This window comes from Danaus plexippus, chromosome 4 (genome assembly GCF_018135715.1).
Source record: "Danaus plexippus chromosome 4, MEX_DaPlex, whole genome shotgun sequence".
Lineage (NCBI taxonomy): Eukaryota > Metazoa > Arthropoda > Insecta > Lepidoptera > Nymphalidae > Danaus > Danaus plexippus.
Window position 1 is genome coordinate 6,101,273 of NC_083538.1, and position 17,593 is coordinate 6,118,865.

The following is a 17,593-nucleotide window of genomic DNA, read 5'->3' on the forward strand; positions in this document are numbered from 1 at the left end:
TTTTTATTTTGAGTTTTTGTTATGTGATTTGCTTTATCAGTGCAAGTAAAATTAACTCTATATTATCTTTGGTGTAAAATTTACCCTTATGTGTTTTTTTAATTGCGACTGTGTCAATAATCATTCACAAATCACAATTGCTGAACAGTGAACAGTGATAACTGACAAGTATATACCATAATATTCTCTGTTGTTAAATAATAATTAATATTGATAAATACATTCGCTTTGATTCGTTTATTTTTATTAAAAATTTAATCAACATTTTAAACCCGTAAGTATTAATGACTTGTATCTATTTTCGCTGTTATTATAAATGGCCACTTGTAATATGTCTACCATCCATCTTTTCGGAAATGCAATACGGTGAAATAATTGAGCAATCTTAACATACGGTCTCATATTACCAATCGTTATTGTTATGATACCCTTTCTTATAGCCATATTTGATCTATCATCCTTAATTTGTTATTAGGAGTAAAGCAGAATTAGGAATTATAAATATAAAAAGTTTACTATTGCTAGCCTTCGTATCCATTATTGAATATTCGATAACGCCGGTCAACATGTATTATAGAATATCTGCATTTCTAGATAGTTAATTTATAAATATCTTCAAAAGGACAGGCCTCAAAATATAGGAATATGGAAGTTACCCACTGTCAAAGTGATTAATTAAAATTTTTATCATGCTTTTTTATCACTTATAATGTGTATCATAAAGCTCAATTGATGGTGAAGGTATGCTGAGGTAAAGCAGCTTGCCGTCAGTATTTTTGAGCATTAAAATTTCATTACTTTTCTTGACTAGACTTTATGGACTTGAGCAGAAAAATTGACATTTATAATAATGTTTAGTGAGTAGTTCCCTGGAGCTGAAAGTTGTGTGTCATTAAAAAACATAATTTAAATCCACCACACATTTTATCCTAACAATTGTGTGATTCAATTGTAGTTCTGCATTAATAGATACTTTGTAGCTTTTTTTATTGAAGTGAGGCGCAATCCTACTCTTGTGCGTCAATTTATTCTTTATAAATTACAGAAAAAATGGTTTTGAATTTATTTATTATTCACAAATTTTGTTCTGTTTTATACATATTAGTATTTATAAAAAATAATAATTTTATTTTTAACTGTTTAATTTGACTTTTTACATAATATTCAATTATAGAGTCGTGTTTCATGTAATATAATAAAAAACAGTGAAGTATTAAATTTTTCATAACATCTTTTTTGTTACATATATGTTTTATCGTTACTAAGATTTGTCTATAAAAACAGTTATTTAATTATATTAACTATTATTATTTAATAAATTGTTAGTAAAAAATTAAAAATAGATGTTAAATTATATTAGTATGTTATTAAATCATTATTTCCTATTTTTTTTTAGTATCTGAGTTTCAAAGAAATATGATTGAATTGTATAACAAAAAAAGTAAGATAATAGTTGTTTCTGTATTCTAATCCTTAAATTAATTTTAATCTTAAATGTATGGATGGATGCAAAATGTACATTATTTCATGAATTTTAACAGTAACATAGAAATGTTATGGAGATGAGAATTAGACATAGGTTGCAATTTATTCCAAAATACCATGGAGTAACTGCAATTGTATTGTATATTAAGTGAAGTGACATACATTATTCAGGTGTTCTTGCCAGATCATTGGTTTGTCTATTGTTTTAACACATTTTGTAATTTTATGAGATGTAACCTCTCAGTATTCTATGGATTCACTGTGTGTATGCCAGATCCATTGCGTTGAGGGAGAGGAGCTTCAACAGTGCCTGTGACTTGCGCCCCAGGTGTAGGTTTAAGGGGCCCCTATCTAACGCGCGTTAAATGCTCACCTCCAATGTCCAAGCTCCTCCCTTTAACTAACCAAATTTGAAAAGAACCTACTAGGGCCTCCTTCGAAGTACGTTCCAAGAATGAATTGATATTAGTTCTGGACAAGCCCAAGTCTTTTAGTAGGTTGTAGAGAGATTTGGCCGTTATACCTCTCGCTCCCACTTCTGCCGCGTACATATCCAAGACGTTAGTCCGTTAGTGAATTCGTAATATTTATTGACCTTGATGGTATGGTCTTCGGGGATGTTTGTTTCTCAAGGAACCATAAGCTCCATTATCATAACGCGCTTTAAAATTGGCGAATACATAAATATGTCTGGTCTGGAGGCCGATGTACAAATATTCTCTGGGATTATATATTGTTTCTTATACGTATCCAAACCAATCCGAAGTCCAATCCGAAGCCAGTTTAAAGATAGAGTAAGGATTGTCGATTGATTTTATAGCCCTAGTTTACCTTCTCTCACAAAACCTACTGATCGCTCGTTTATGGGCATTTCCCTTTGCGCTCTGACTACCGAAAGACTAACCGCTTTACGCATAATTTCTAAAACCCTATCGTGACGACGCGAATATTGACTACTATCCAGGAGTACTCTATATTCCAGCAGCAAATGCTTATCAGTTCCAACTTCCTCCCCGCACATGTATAAAGTTTTTTCAGGTTTCGTAGGTGTTTATAGAGCTGCGATGACCCTTTTAGATCCATCCCGAAACTATTACGATCCCTGAATAACGCTCACGAATCAGTCGACAGCGCAAACCCGAGCCACAATTTCAACACCTCTAAGACGCTTGCAGCTAACTTTGACAAATGGGTTTTATTAAAATCGTAGACTAGGAAAGGCCAATTCAAACGTGATATTAGATAATTGTCGTAGATCCGTTTTTGAATTTACTTATCGGTTGGTTATCGACCTTGTTAAGATCGTACAAAAAGCTATCTACTATCCCTTCTAAGGATGGAGTATGACCTATATTATATATCATATCACTAACTAGTTTTGGAAAGTTACACCATTTTAGCGTGAATAGCATTAATTCATGTTGTCTCTCTCTTAATCTGACAACCTATTTCCTTATTATTATCGTTGGTGGAATTCTCTGGAAGTCGATAGTAGGAATTTCAGGTTTAAGTCCAGCAGGATCCCTATATAGTCTGACGCTTTTGGGCACTTCATATGTGCTTTTAAATGGTCGTGAATTTGTTTGTTCGTTAAGAGAAGTTTTCCATGTTATTTTTTAAAAATGGTTTTCAAATACTCAAAAAGGGTTTTTATCGAAATCTACATCATCTTTTGCCAGGTTAAATTTATTGTGATATTGTGCGGTTCTAAAATTAATTAATGGATTTTTTTTTGAATTAATTTTAGAATTGGCCTTAATGCCCTAGCTAGTTGGTGATTAAGATTATTGGCCCCCAGGGCGTTGGCTATACATAGATTTTTTATATTCCCGTTTTTTTCCTCCTCATTTTTACCTTGAAAGAATTTTCTTTGTTTTTATCAGGGTGGCGATTTTGAGGTGGATATTGCTTGTAAAAGTAGTCGTAAACAATATTTTAGAAAGTTTAAACTAGTTATTTACTACATATATTATTGTTTCAGTTGAAGAACTAAGACAAGAGCAAAGATGGGACGAGGTCAGATATTTTCAGAATTATTATACAATATATCATTCCAAATAATTAATTTAATTTGCTTTACTCAGTAGTTTCCAGGTTCCATTCTTGTTTGTATCAATATGTTTGTTCTGTATTTTTATATGAAAATTAAATCAAGTAACAAGTATAGTAGTAATAAAGAAATAAGTAAATCTAAATTAATCTTTGTACATTTTTTTTTACTATAATTTACGAAATACTTAAACGAGGTTTTACATTTAATTAATGTGGTCAGAAGAATAAACATAATATTTGTCAAATAAAACAGGGTTAATCATTTTCTCCCGATTCATATTTTAGGAGGAAAAAAGAAAAATGCACAAGAAGTAGAAAAAAAATTGAGTGGAGAATCATCTCAATCACAACCAAGTACATCCATTGCAACAGTTGCTGTGGAACAAAAACAAGAAGTTGGCACTGAACAAGTTACACCAACACTCGAAGAAAAAGCTGTATCAGCTCAAGCTGAGCAACCAAAAGATGATTCCAAAGAAGAAACCATTGGGTTAGGCCTCGATTTGGGTGAAGGAAAAAAAAGGCGTCCTAGGAAAAAGAAATCTACGACTGTAGCACAAATGCTGTCTGAAGATATTGCACAAAAAAATATCTCATTACAGCAGGAAACGCAATCCCATATAACACCTACGGCGGTAACAACGCAGCCGTCTACGTCTCCGGCGTTGGGGAGCACAAGTCAATTTCCAGGACTCGGTAGAGGTAGGGGGAGGGGCAGAGGTTGGGGTGTTCCTCAGCAGACTCCTCTGCAATCAAAAGGGCTACAGTTTGCTGAGCAACAATATCCCGGCCAACAGCAATATGATGCTCAATCATACCCAGGACAGCAACACCCTGGCCAGGAGCAATATGGAGCTCAATCACACCCAGGACAGCAACACCCTGGCCAGCAGCAATATGGAGCTCAATCACACCCAGGACAGCAACACCCCCCTGGCCAGCAGCAATATGGAGTTCAATCACACCCAGGACAGCAACACCCTGGCCAGCAGCAATATGGAGCTCAATCACACCCAGGACAGCAACACCCTGGCCAGCAGCAATATGGAGCTCAATCACGACCTAGACAGCAACAATCTTCACAAATGCAACAAAGCAGGTCATCGAGTATTGCTTCTATAGCATCATCTTCGAGCAGCGGTGCATTAAGCCGGTATAAAATACCGGCAAGAATAGAAGGCCGCTCGGTCAGGAGTACAAATATTAAAGTTTTGACCAATTACTTGGAAATGAAAATTAAGGATGTCAAAGTTGTAAGTATCAATAAATGTCATACAGGTTGAAACCAAAATCAATTGCTTGTTAACCAGTTTTTGAAACTGAGACTTCCTTCCTTGATTTACTCTCAAATGCCGGTGTTTTTATTTCTACACAGTCTACTGATTTTTTAACGCGTCTCACTGTCTTTCTATTAGCTTTTAACTCTAAACCTAAGCTACGAGCTTTAAAATTTAATTATGCGTTTAATACATTTTTTTCTTCGATGACAAATGAATTATATTTTCAGCATCGCTACGATATTTCGGTTAAACCCGACAAGCCCAAGAAAATTGCACAGAAGGCTTTTGCTGTAGTGAAACAACAATATTTTCCTAAATCTGTAATTGCGTTCGACCAAAGGAAGAACTGTTACACTTTAGCACCTCTCTGGAAAGGTCCTGATGAAAGAGTCAGTTATGATGTGAGTATATCACAATATAGGGACTCTGTGAGTCACAAAATGACCCTGAATGTTATCATTTAATATGTTTTTCATGTTATTCATAGCGTCATTCTGTGTTTATTTTATACAAGTATTTTTTGTTACAGGTGGAGGTGATTGACGATAATAAAGTTAAAATGCCCTTCGAGGTGTCATTGAAGGTTACTGGCGTAATTGATCTCGGGAGGATCTTAAAGTAATCATTTGCTTATTATTTACAATTAAATTGTTATAGTCCTTGCGCTAATGTTAGTCGATTTCTGTCAATGACTTGACGTACTGATGTTTGAGGACAAATAAATCTCCAGACAAATAAGTGACAATCCAACTTAAGTAATGTACTGGGTAATTTATTATATATTTTTCAAACTATCTGACTAAACAAAATAAAAAACGTATTTCCAAAACATTTGTTCCAAACAGAATACATTATCACATTACATAATTAATTGATATCTATAGTTGTTCAAAAAGTTAATCTTTTACGTTACGTCCAAACGGTGTCATGTCTTACACGAAATGATAGCAGTTCCTTACCAGACTCTGAACGGAGCGTCAAAAGCATATTTATGAAATTAATAATTTTGGATTTAATTACTAAATACAATCAAAAAGTAATTTAGAAATCTAGCAAAATTATGTTGTATGATACAAATACGATGTTTAAAGTAATTTAAACAAAATGCTCTATATAACGGAATTGTATACACGTCATTATTTTATATTCAACCTGTTAAATTAAAAAAAAAAATACATTTCGTATTTCAAAATAATTCCCATCTTGGAACTTTCCTTGTTGACACTTTTTTTTACACCTCATGTTTTGGGTCCTTCTGTTCTTGCTGCCTTTTCTGAGACATAATGTGTTATTGTAAATATTTTTTTATTCGTCGTGGTATTGTCGGATCCATCTTAGGATATATATATCCTTAGAAAGAAACTCGGTTATCAGTAAATGTCATTTTCCATGTTTTTTGTTTATTTATTTTTTTTAATAGTGTGTGTTGTGATTCTGAACTATTTTAGTCACATCAAAACTGGAGACTCCTCTTTGAATACGCCCAGCGAAGCTATACAGGCCATTGATGTTATTTTACAACAGGGCACACTTGAAAATTATGTTAAGGTAAATTTTTAATTATACTTTACTTTCGAAAAATCAATTTTTTTTATAGTGAAAGCGACAAAAATGTTCATATTGCATATTAATTTATTTACTACAATCAAATAATACTAAAAACTCAATAAGGCTTAACTTTACTGACAAAAAGTTATAATGAGTCAAAGAGAAATAATAAGGCAAGTTAAAATAATTTATATGATAGAAACTTGGCAGGCTTTTTCCTCTGTACTAAGTCATAAGTTTGATACCAAAACAAAAAGTATATATATATATATTAATTATCTTTATTTATTTTTTCTCTTTTTCCCGAGTAATCTATTTTCTATGGAAATTTAGAATTTTAATTTCTTTTAGTTATTTAATTAGCTAATCATGGTAAATAAAATTTGAACAAGTGTTCATTTTACTTTGATTAAGTAATAATTTAATTTATATACAACTTTTCTACTCTCACAGCAGACAAGTAAACTTAATAAAAAAAAATAATATTAATCTATTGAGATATATAGTTATAATTTTGTGTACAGGTCGGAAGACAATTCTTCAAACGTCCACAGAATCCAATAGATTTAGGTTTTGGATTGGAAATGTGGACGGGTCTATTCCAGTCGGCCATATTCACTTGGCGGCCGTTCATAAATATCGACGGTAATATAATATTATATATATAACTCAAACTTGTAAATACAAATATCAGTTTAAATTTAAAATTTAAAGCAGTAAATAAAACTTAATGAAGGAATTTCGAGCTTAGAATTAAATTATATTAAAGACCCTTTTTTTGTCTGTATCTTCCTGTCACTTAAATAATAAAAAAAGTTTAAATCAAAAGTAAGTATTAATCTCACATTAACCTAAATATTTCGTCGTATATAATTTTTTGTGACCGCTTTTAAACTTTGTTGTTGTTTTATTAAATCTCGCTTACATATTAAATTTGCAATAATTGTTATATGTAAATTATGTTTCAGTGGCCCACAAAGGTTTTCCGCGGACTCAATCTGTATTGCAGGCTTACATGAATGATTTTAAATTGAATCCAAATCAATGCCTTGAACAACAAAGGGGATATAATGTCGAATTATTCAGGCAATATTTAAAGGGACTTAAGGTTGGCAACATTGCGTTTAGTGTATGGAAAAAATAGCATAATATGTTCATAAAAAAATCATTTAATATTAGTTTTTATCTTTTTGTAAACATACTTAGTTTTAACATTTTGCTAATAATGAATATATCATAATTTTTGGGAAAAGACAAAATCAAAATCTAAAAAAAAATTCCATCTCATAATAAAATAAAATTGTTTTTTAGGTGAAGGCGTTTGTAGGAGGCGACAGTAGTGGCAAAGTACGTGAATACATTGTCAATGATGTACAGGATCCTCCGAGTAAATTAACATTTGAAATGACGGATGCGAGTGGAAAAACCAAGAGAATGTCGGTGGCTAACTATTTCCTTACTGAGAAAAAATTAAGGTTCGTTATTTTATAGCATTTTTTTATTCTCTTTCATCGTTTTCAATGTTATTAAATAGACTTGTCTTCGTCGCGCCGCTTAGAGATTGTGTCTGACTAATTTTGACCGACTGGCGTGTGTAAGTTTGTACTGGTATAAACTTTAATACAAAATTTTAATTTTTACTTGATCGTCCAGTGAGAATATTCATTATGGAATAATTATGCCATCTTATAATGAAAGTTTCAATCTTGGCCTAAAATTATTAACAAAGAACTAATTAAAAAATGGAAACAACTGCTTTTAAATATCAATAAGAAATGAAACAATTCTTTTTAAATATTCATTGAGAAAAATAATTTTTTCCTTAGGTAACTCTATGTAGCGTGCTAACAAGTGCTCATTCCCCATAATTTATATATACAAAAGAAGGCAAAATAAAATTTATTATTTAGAAATTTACTTAAATGAACTCGTTGTTAACCTAACCAATATTAATCGTAAGTCATCATCATCATCATCATCGTCGTCAGCCTATAGGAGCCCACTGCTGAGCAAAGGCCTCTTCTCACATGGAGAAGATTAGAGCATTAATCACGCTTGCTCAAAAGGGGCTGGCGATTTCAATCTTGTAATTTGTAATTATAAGACCAGGTTTCTTCACGATGTTTTTCCTTCACCGTCCGTCAGTAGTGTCTAAATACTCTTAGAAAGTACATATGACCCGGAAAAGATCACATTGGTACTCGTCAGGTTTCGAACCCGCGCCCTCACGTATGAGAGGCGGGCCTTTAACCTCTAGGCCACCACGACTTTTTAATCCTAAATAGTACTTATATAATATACAAACAAATTATATTTTCAGACTGCAATATCCAAACCTGAATTGTTTGTGGGTCGGTCCGAAAAACAAGAACATCTTCTACCCAATGGAATTACTTCAAGTCTCTTATGGCCAGGTACCCTAAAGGAGTTATACAAAATTTTGCAAGACATTTCTTTTTCTTCTATAAAATGTTCTTAATTAATATTACTTAATTAAACAGGCATTAAACAAGCAACTGAATGAAAAACAGCTACAGACTATGGTACGCGAGGCTGCGACTCCGCCGAATGAGAGATTGAAGAAAATTAAGGAAGTTATACACAATGTACGTATATATTTTTTTATATGATAAATTATAAAATGTATATAAAACTTTATATATACAAGAAGTTTTAATTTGATTCTTTAAAATATATATATATTTTTAATGCAAATCATAAAAGTTATATTATTTATATTTCAGATGAATTATCCAGCAAATCCAATATTCAAGCATTTTAAATTGGAGATTGAGAAGGACTTTTTCAAAGTCGATGCAAAAATTTTGCAAGCGCCAAAGTTAGATGTTGGTGCTGGAAGAGGGGTCGTGCCCAGGTTTGATGATAATATTAAAAGATATAAAAGATTTTAGTTTCATTTAACTGGATAAAGACTTTGAAATATGCCATAATTTTTTTATTCCATATATATATACATATGCTAGAACAATTTTTTTTTGCTTAGAATTAAATCCTTAAAAAACCTTAGTAGTTCTCTTAGTAACTACCTTCAACATTTAAAGTAATCTTTTACATGTCTCCTGTTAGAGCATAAAAATACATTTTTTTTATAACTCAAATAATGGAAATTTAAATGATTTAATTTTCTTAACATGTGATCCGCTAAATAATACACTTTTAAATCATCTTTTCTTTGTTTTTATATAGTGCGATGTTAATTTTATTGTTTTTTGTCAGGAATGGATCGTGGCAGGCCAATCGTTTCTTAAAACCCAGCGCATTGGAATCCTGGGGACTCATAGTAGTTGATGCAGATCCAAATGCTTGTAGATGCGAAGAGTTCATGCAAAATGTGAGTATTTTTAAACATTTTCATTGAGAGATATTTTTTTATAAATTACTGAATCGATATCAGGAATTCTCTATACTGACGATCCACTTCAAGTGAACCACACAAAAAATATCGAATTTATTAGTGACATTAACAGAAACAGTAATTGACATTATTCTGTTAAAATATTACAATTTACTTAAAATTTCGCTCTTCAGACCTAAATACTTATTTCTATCACAAAAAATAAATACCTCTAAATTTAAAACTGACTATTTAAAAAATAACAAACACTTAACATTTTGTAACAAATGAATGAAGGATGAGTTCAATAAAGCTCACTAGGAGTATCTGAAACCCCATTCAAATTGGTTGCCTAATTTAATAACAATCGTATAAGTATATAAATGTATAATTTTCTACAATAAACCACTGAAAAGTTCTTGAAAAAAAAATCTTATGTACAATAGAATTAGAATAAAACAATTACATCCATATTAGACACTTGAATAAAGTTATGTTTACATTTTTGACCACATATCATATTATCAATCATATTATCAATACATATTATAAAACAAAGTCCCTCGCCGCGTCTATATGTTCGCGATAAACGGAAAAACTACTTCACCGATTATCAAACAGTTATCACCACAAGGTAGCGTGATTCTCGAGGAAGGCTTTAGTATGTAATTTGTTAAGTTTTTATATTTACTTGTGGGTACATTACCGATATTTGTTGAAGATGTCGGGAAAATATTAGACGTCTGAGAGCTTTTAACGAAAACGCTGCCTTAAGTCTTTGAGATATAGCAAAATAATATATGGTGGAATTGTGTATCTTATACAGGTCTCCAGAAAAGTCCGCGGTGGCATACGTCTATACCTTAAGGATAACATACTATATCCATTTTACAAGTTTTAAAAATAGGCATTCCTAAAGCGTTTATTGGAAAGCTATTTACATAAACACGGCGTTGAGTCTTATCAAAATAAATTACTTCGTTTTCAAGCCTACATGAGTATCTGTAAATTACCTTTTAAATCATTTAAATCGGGCGCACCATTTGAAAGTTATAAGTTTAATAATTCTCAAAATTAAATAGGCCATTTTATATTTTTTGTAAAGAGCCCGTGCGAAGCCGGGGATTGTACCTAGTAATATATAAATAAGGTTGGAATGCTGCTAGACTGTCTTGTGTTTATAATATGATAATGAAAATTTAGTACAAATCCTAAATATTTTTGAACTTGTTAGGTAAGCAGAGCTTAGGAATAACCTTATAGCACATTAATGGTGTTAGTAGTAAATTGCGACGCTGACCCATCGATGGGAATGCGAAATTTGTTTTAAAAATACATACAGTCTTAAGTCAATCTAATTACAGACATCTCTTTAGAATATAGTTACTTATGTCTTAATTGTAACCTGATTATAGTTTTATGAGTAAAACTTCTTTTTCTTGCATCCTCCATTGCCGGCAAAAAATCTTTTGACATTAAAATATATACTACTACAAGTTACGTGCCCTTATATTACTCTGTCATTTCAGATAAACCGTATCGGGAAGCAGATGGGGATGACTGTGAACGCACCCAAGTATTACAACTTCAATGTTAAGCCTTTTGATTTGAAGAGAACTTTGTATGCTGCATCTGAAAAGGGTGTCAATTTCTTATTCATCATTGTAGGCGGAAGAGACAAGAATTGCTATCATAAAGTAATATATTCAACAATCATTAAATTTATATGTATTTTTAATATATTTTTTTTTTTTATTAAATTTTGATGTAAATTTTATTACAGGTTAAACAAATAGCGGAGTTGGAGGTCGGATTACTAACGCAATGCATAAAAGAGTTCACAGCAAAAGCTAAGATGAGCGATCAAACCATACGTAATATACTTTTAAAGGTAAGGATAATATATTTTTTTTCATATAAATATGATACCTATATATATGTTATATATATATGTTCGGTTTGGCTTTAAAATATATTTTAATTTAGCTAAGCTAAGTTAGCTGCAAGGGTACTAATTGTCATCGCTACAATACAGTAGAACTTCATTCTGGTACAGCCTTTTTGTATATAAAATGCACAAGTTCAGAGGTATCTGAAATACTGTTGTCACAAGTTGGCATCTTTGAAAAGACGTGCAAAAAGATTTATTGGTGTCCATGATTTGATTAAAATCAATGTAGTCAGCTTTAAGCACTAAGGTAGCCAGTCACTCAGTATTTTGTAGGACACACTTTGGAGTTTGCCCACGATTAACAAAAATTGAATTCTTCCATCTGCTTTTTACCAATTTGGCAATTATCGGTCCTTTCGGTTTATACCTTTTTCGCATCCGAATGAAAGGATAATCTTCCTTATGGGAAGCAACAGATTGGAACAGTCGGTCTGATTATCTGTTTCCTTCCAATTATAACTTGGCTACCTTTGATATGGGTGAAAAGGATGTCACTAAGATACTATCAGTAATAGCTGGATTGATAGTTAAGGATTTTCCAGTTGTTATTATATATATAATGTTTATATTATTATGTAATATGTTTATATTATTTGTATATATATATGGACGAAGGCTCGTTACTGTCTTTCATCATACACATTTTAATTTTCTCTTTTTGGTTTAACAATTTTCACATAATATGCGATTATATATTGAATAAATTGTAAATATTAGTAGAATACAGTCTCTGGTCGTTTATAAAGTCTTTTAATAAAAAAAATATATAATATTTTAAATCCAAAATACCCTCGACCGATCTGCCCCATAATTTTACTTTCTTGTTACACATATTAAGTGTATTAATCGCTTGATAGGCTACTTCTCGAAGTTTCATTGTACCAAAAAAAAAAAATAATACATTTAAAGTTCCAATATTTCCGTATCCTTATTATATTATTATTTAACTAAAGGTTAATTCAAAACTGATGGGTGTGAACCAAGCATTGGACGCGTCATCCATACCGAGGTGCATCAGTGAAGGCGGTGTTATGTTGGTTGGCGCTGACGTCACTCACCCCTCCCCTGATCAGGTTTGAATTTGGAATCTCATATGATTGTTTAATTTCAAACAACTGTGATTGGTCGAAATCACATTACTGTAATTTTTTATACGTTAAGTAAAACGACAATTTATAGTTAATCTGTCATAATGTGGTGTAAAAAAAAAAAAATTATATTTATTTATTTCCAGACCTCAGTTCCCAGTATTGCAGCCGTCACAGCATCTTTTGACAATTTCTGTTTCAAGTATAACATCGAACTCAGCGTACAGACACCAAAGGTAGCAATTATAACGATATAACTTTTATATACGGTCAAAAATTATAATTTCTACTTTTTATAATTGAAGATTACTTAATGATAAAGATTTGATATTGCTCAAAAAAAGAGAAATAATTTTATATAGTATTAATATTAATGATATATTTTTAATGTTAAAACATCGCGTTGTCCTAATTTTTGATAAAACCTATTTACAGGCTGAAATTATTGTGGAATTCGAAGACATGATCTTTGATCACTTGCAAGTCTATAGAAAGAATCAAAGATGCCTTCCAAGGAAGATATATGTGTTCCGAGATGGCGTGTCGGAGGGACAGTTTGCTCAGGTATATGAAATCTCGTAAAAATAATGACTATAAATAAAAAAATATCTATTAATACAGTTGTTAAGAACAATCTAAGTTTTGTTAAGACAAGTAATAAACATTATGTAACTTATTATAATGTATAAATTCCTTCATGTAAATTTTGCAGGTGATTTAAAAATACCGTATAGGAGAATTTAAAACTTACAAAAAGATACTGCCTTCAATAATATAATGATAAAAAAAGTCGATTGGAAACTATTTCTTGGCTTTCAAAGTTATGTCTTTGTAATAGTTGTGTTAATTTATTACAGGTTATGAACAGTGAATTGGTTGCTATTGAAAAGGCCTACCGTCGCCTGGACCAAGAAAGGAAACCGGAAATTCTCTTCCTGTTGGTACAGAAGAGGCATCATACGAGGTATTATTATACTAAAAATATACCCAGTACTGTTTGATTAGTTTATAAAAATTAATTAAAAACTTGTAAATTATCATAATTATTATATTTTTAATTACTGTCATATTTCGTTTCGGATTTTGGTTATTTCTCATTTAATTTATATTTATTTAACACGTTTTTTTTTAGGTTCTTTTTGGGAGAGCATGATCGTCAGAACGTTGAACCTGGTACAGTGGTCGACACAGAAATCGTTCATCGCAGTGAACTTGACTTTTATTTGGTGCGTTTCTAATTTTAAAGATTGCGTTAACTACCCTATCAACAATTACCAGTTATCATTCATAAACCAATTTATTAAGAGCTATGAATAAATTCCTGAAAATTGTCTCTCTATACTTTGACGATGTAAAGTTTTTGTACGATTACTAATAATATAAGTAATAAAAACTTATAACCTTATAACCACAGCTAATATAATCAATATATTTTTTGATATGATACTGATTGTTGGTTATAAACTTTCAGGTGTCCCATTCAGCTCTCAAAGGTACAGCTCGTCCTACGAGATACCACGCGGTCGCTAACGACGGTGGTCTTCCTTCTGACGAAGTCGAACAGCTGACATATTACTTGTGTCACTTGTACTCCAGATGCATGAGATCAGTTTCATACCCAACGCCCACATACTACGCGCACTTAGCGTGTCTCAGAGCTCGATCCCTTACATTGTAAGTATATACCTTATATATATATAACCTCATTTAAATTGATTACTCACAGTTTAAAGAATTTAAATTTTTCAACGATTCAAGTAGTTATTTAATTAATTATTAATTTATAAATTAAATATAAACTGGTAACACCAATTTTTTTTGATACTGGTAACAAGTGTAAAAGTAAAAAAGACTATTAGTACCTATAAAAATTTTTTGATCATCCTATTTGTTATATATATTGTTTAACACTACAGGTAAATTTATAAGAAATAAAATAAAAAAAATATATATAATGATCTTTTTAACAATAAAGAAATTTTGAGCTTTATTTTGATTAAAATGCAAATAGGTTAAATTGAAAATTCATTAACAGGAGCAAGGAGCAAGCAAGTGTTATAAAAAAGGCAATTTTTAATGAAGTTTTCTAATGTTATACCTTCAAATTAATTAGTCTCGCCAAAAAAAAATCTATTCAAAATGGTCACATTTGACTTTTATACAGGCGTTTAAGCTATTTAGCCACGAATGTATGGATTCACGCGCTGTTTCCAAGGGATATTTCAATCAGCAAAATGAAATATCTTAAATTCTTGTTTCAGCGGCGATCACTTCAACAACAGCGATCTGGAAAAGGAACCGAAAAGACTTCGCGTCATGGACAAAATGCTAAATTGCAGTCGCATGTTTTTCGTGTAGTTTTAAACGATATCATATATTATATATATATATATAATTTTATACCTATAACAACTTTTTAACAATAGCCTAAACAGTTATTTGAAAAAAAAAACAGAAATCAAAAAAAAAAAATTATTTGTTGAATCTAAAGACGTTATGTTTTTTTTTTTTATCTGCAACAAAGGATCATTGCAGGTTAGACTATATTTTTTGGAAACCAAGCTTTAGTTAAAAATTATGATTCAAAATTTTAAATTATTAGTATGTATGAAATCCCATTAAGGGTTTTTGTCAATGAAATAATATTGTGATGATCTCATTTCTAAATTCTGTGAGTATTTTTTTAAATTATTCTTGTATCTCATTCGTCTACTATATTTCCTTTATGTTTCCTTTCTCAACTATATTTCCTTTATGTTTTAAATTTCTTGTATGATATCTTTTTAAGGGCCTATATTTTTTTGTGTTAGATGTATGTTCAGGTATAAATTTGTCGAAAAAACTGGTATATTCAGTTATTATTTAATTATTCTAAGCTAAGTGGTGATTTTTCAGATATCGAAATCAAACAATATAACTATTTTTTATTTATTTTTAACATATTATAAAAACTTATCATATCGATGTTAGTCTGTGAATAGTATTGATGAATTATTGTCAATCATAACTTAAAGTTAAACACAATAAAAATCTAATACACCAGAAATACCGGGAAAATTTGATTGCACTCTTAATTATTCCTGCCTATTTGTGTTTGTAATTTTTGTCATGTGTAAGATGACAATTTTCCATGACAAATTAATCTTTGTAAGTAGCAAGAATACAAGTACTTCAAAATTATACACCCAAATCTTATAATGTATGTATATGGTCTCAGTGAAAAATTATTCAAAATCATTGCAAACTATTGGACTGTGTATATTTTTATATATTTTGGCTTCAAATATACAATAGTCGGCATTTGAAAAAAAATCTTTTATGTAATAAAACCTCATTCGTCTTAATAGCAGTAAAACTTTGATAACATCTGTGTTAACAAGGCGGTTAATATCTTATGAGGCAGGACACTATGAATACCTTTGCCACTTTCCATAGTAAAATTAAATAGATATTTTTTTAGTCAATACATAATTTTTTTTTAATTTTATTTTATTTCAGGACGTGAAGTCTTGGTTAGGGTAGTGACTGTCTTTTTTAACTCCGATAAATCAGCCTCTTGATCATTGCTAATGTTTATCATTGCCCATGTCAGTGTGAATGAGCCTTAAGTAAGCTAAGCCATTGTAGTTTTAATTTATATATAGACTTATATAACCATGTAGCCGAGTTTTGTCAAATTGAAATATTTTTGTCATATAAATATCGACGTCGACTGTAATCAATCCAAATTATTAAATTAATCAATAAAATACAAACAGTTGTTTTATTCAACGCTATCTTAAGAGTCCATTGCTGTTAACTGTTAACGTGGTTATTTTGTGTCTGCCTTCCTAATATCATTGGTTCTAGACTTTAAAACGCATAAACTTCAACGGTTATACGTATATATATGTCGTCAATAGGACATATCCATAGATACACAAGAAGCAGGTTAGGATGGAGTTGAAGGCTTAGTAGTGGCGGGTTTATCTTTAGGTCTTTTGGATGAACTGCCGGAGAGTAATATAAATATAGTATCGAAACCTCTGCATATTCCTGTCTGCTGAAGTAATAGAGTTTATGGGCTAGACGAATTATGTTCTCTCGAGAACAACTTGTAGACACGGTTCATGAGAGTTATTGGGCACTTCTTCAACGGGGTATCCTTTTTTTGAAGGTTAGGACTATTACTGCATGTTTCCGGTGTAATACTATCGCAGAGAACAAAATTAAAAAGCTTTGTTACCACTTTCAAACGAGTAGTTTTGAATGTTTTGAGCAGATCTGCTGTAATTCTGTTCTTTCCGACAGCTTTGCTGTTAAGGGTGGAGTGCCATTGATCTCGTCTGAGTCAACGGAGGTCAAGGATGGGGTTCTTCAGTGGTCTGACCTCTCCGCAACTCTATTTTTGATGCATATTAATTATCCGCTTTTATCGGCTGTATTTGGTTACGCAGATGACATCACCAGGAATTATGCACTTTAATTCCTTTTCATAATACTTTTAGATACACCATTGGGGCTCAGACGAGCCACTTCCTTTGAGGCTTCTGGAAAAAGATATTCATCAGAAACAGACTTTCAGCTTTAAGAAAGCTTATCGGGTGATTTTAGTCCCCAAATCCTTAATCTAAATGCTCCTTACCTCGATTTGCTATCCTTTAGTATTGGCAACTTTGGTAAGAGACATAGTCATCACCGCGTCCTCGCACACAGGTTTGACCTGACGTACACTACAATAAACACAATCTTGTAAGATTATGAGGTACGCTATTTTAGCCAAATACATTGCTAACCTTTATGTCAGTATCTTTGAGGGATCTGTGCATTAAAAATATAAATGTCCTTCTGACAG

At 31.4% G+C, this 17,593-nt stretch overlaps 1 protein-coding gene across 1 annotated transcript; it reads left to right on the forward strand.

The window, feature by feature from the left end:
* Positions 1-114: 114 nt before the first annotated feature.
* Positions 115-15,484, forward strand: LOC116768293 (protein argonaute-2). Its single transcript, XM_032658972.2, has 22 exons — positions 115-274; positions 3,467-3,501; positions 3,823-4,790; positions 5,045-5,218; positions 5,347-5,435; positions 6,266-6,365; positions 6,890-7,010; positions 7,334-7,473; positions 7,677-7,840; positions 8,686-8,779; positions 8,867-8,971; positions 9,110-9,240; positions 9,603-9,717; positions 11,250-11,417; positions 11,504-11,611; positions 12,625-12,744; positions 12,906-12,995; positions 13,195-13,323; positions 13,617-13,723; positions 13,892-13,985; positions 14,231-14,433; positions 15,021-15,484. Exons 2-22 carry the CDS (start codon positions 3,492-3,494, stop codon positions 15,115-15,117), a joined length of 3,327 nt encoding a protein of 1,108 aa, XP_032514863.1. The 5' UTR covers positions 115-274; positions 3,467-3,491; the 3' UTR covers positions 15,118-15,484.
* The last annotated feature ends 2,109 nt before the right edge of the window (positions 15,485-17,593 follow it).